The sequence below is a fragment of the Trypanosoma conorhini genome (assembly GCF_003719485.1).
Source record: "Trypanosoma conorhini strain 025E chromosome Unknown Tco_14.4_contig_01559, whole genome shotgun sequence".
Lineage (NCBI taxonomy): Eukaryota > Euglenozoa > Kinetoplastea > Trypanosomatida > Trypanosomatidae > Trypanosoma > Trypanosoma conorhini.
The window spans coordinates 1,228-2,741 of record NW_021705431.1 but is presented as its reverse complement, the minus strand read 5'-3'; the positions used below and the strand labels follow the sequence as shown (position 1 = coordinate 2,741).

Below are 1,514 nucleotides of genomic sequence, written 5' to 3'. Positions count from 1 at the left end.
AGAGCGTCGCATTAAAAATAAAAGCAAAAATAAAACAAACATTAGTGTTACCGCCTTGGCGCCGTCTGCGAGAATTATCCTCCTCCGCCGCAGCAGCAACGCGCATTATTCACACAAATCGCAAAATAAACAAACTAAAGCACAAAAAAAAAAGCCCGCAGAGTGTCGCACCCAAAACCCACACGCCGCCGCGCTACTGTTGCGCCCCCTCCTTCGGCTCATTCCTCGCTTTGGGAATCGCCAAGCCCCTGCGCCTGGCGCCGTCACTCGGCAGCGGCGCAGACAATACCTCCCACGGCAGCTCCGCGGCAGAAGTATTCCGCCCCTCAAAAATACGCCGCTGGCACATCCCCGAGGTGCCGCACCGTGCCGCAATCACCCGCGGCCCAGCCATCGTCCCCCTCTCGGCTCTGGCGCGGCGAAAAAGAAGCCGCCGAAACGCAGAAAGTGTTTCACCGTCGGGAGTTGCAGCGTCCCGTGCGCCGCCTCAATCGTCCCGGGCCCGGACCCCCGCGGCGGCAATGCCACCGACTTGCACGGGCGCAGCGCAGGGTTTATTTGCAGCAGGCCGCTGCCGTGGCCCACGTCGCGGCGTTTGCTTCAGCTCCTTCATTTTCCTCTGCATCGCATCCGCGGCAGCCCAATCCCAGAACGCGCTGACAGCACACCTTTCCAGAGCTGCAGGGAAAAGGCGCATCCTTCAGCCTCCGTGCCAGCCGCAACAAACCCCTCTGCTTCCATCGCTGCCGCCAACGTGTCCATTGCTCCGTGCCCGAGCTTTTCACAGCTCGGCGCGGTGAGGAACGCCTCACCACCGACCATTCCTCTCGCTCGGAGATGTTTCGCCAGTCTGTGGGGCGCAGCTTCGCCCTCCCACGCTTGTTCAGCGGCGCACATAGAGCAATGCACAACGGGCAAGCGGTCGATCGCCCGCACGGCAATTTGAGTCGCGTCCAGGCGCTCCACACACCTGCTACAGCCGAAGATCCACCGTGGAATCCAGCACCCACAAAACACATGTGTTCCCCAGCCATTCTCCAGCGGCCTGCCTGTCCTCCCAAAGGCCGACCGCGCGCGCCCTCCAAGCACGCGCCGCCCCCACGTCGTTCTTGTCCGGGCAACTCGTGACGCTTCGCCTGGCCCCTGTTTGCCCCGCCCATCCTTTCAGTTGTTTTCTTCCGGGGACGGCACCGCAGTCTTCCCCCACGCGGCGGAGGGTACACAACCTCCGCTGCGGCTCTTCGCCCTCCTCGGCCCCCAACACGCGGCTCCCCCCTCCGCACCGCAGGTTGCCCCGCAGAATCCCTCCGGCAACTGCAGTTTGCCCCCTGTTTTCCTGCCTTTACCGTTCTTTTTTTCTCTCTCCCCCAACTTCGCCTCCGCTGCTTCCCCCGGAGCTGCAAGGGCCGGCCGGGGCCTCAGCCGCGCGGCACCAGAGACGCCGTCCCGCCGTGCGACGGTCCCTCAGCGCCAGCGAGCGCCCACCCCGCGCCCACGCGCCTCCACACAAAGCC

The 1,514-nt window shown here is 63.8% G+C and overlaps 1 protein-coding gene across 1 annotated transcript; it reads right to left on the bottom strand.

The window, feature by feature from the left end:
- Positions 1 to 554: 554 nt before the first annotated feature.
- Tco025E_10251 (uncharacterized protein) lies at positions 555 to 1,160 on the bottom strand (the record flags this gene model as incomplete). The annotated part of the gene is made up of 1 exon (XM_029377032.1): positions 555 to 1,160. One exon carries the CDS (start codon positions 1,158 to 1,160, stop codon positions 555 to 557), a length of 606 nt encoding a protein of 201 aa, XP_029223203.1.
- Positions 1,161 to 1,514: the final 354 nt, after the last annotated feature.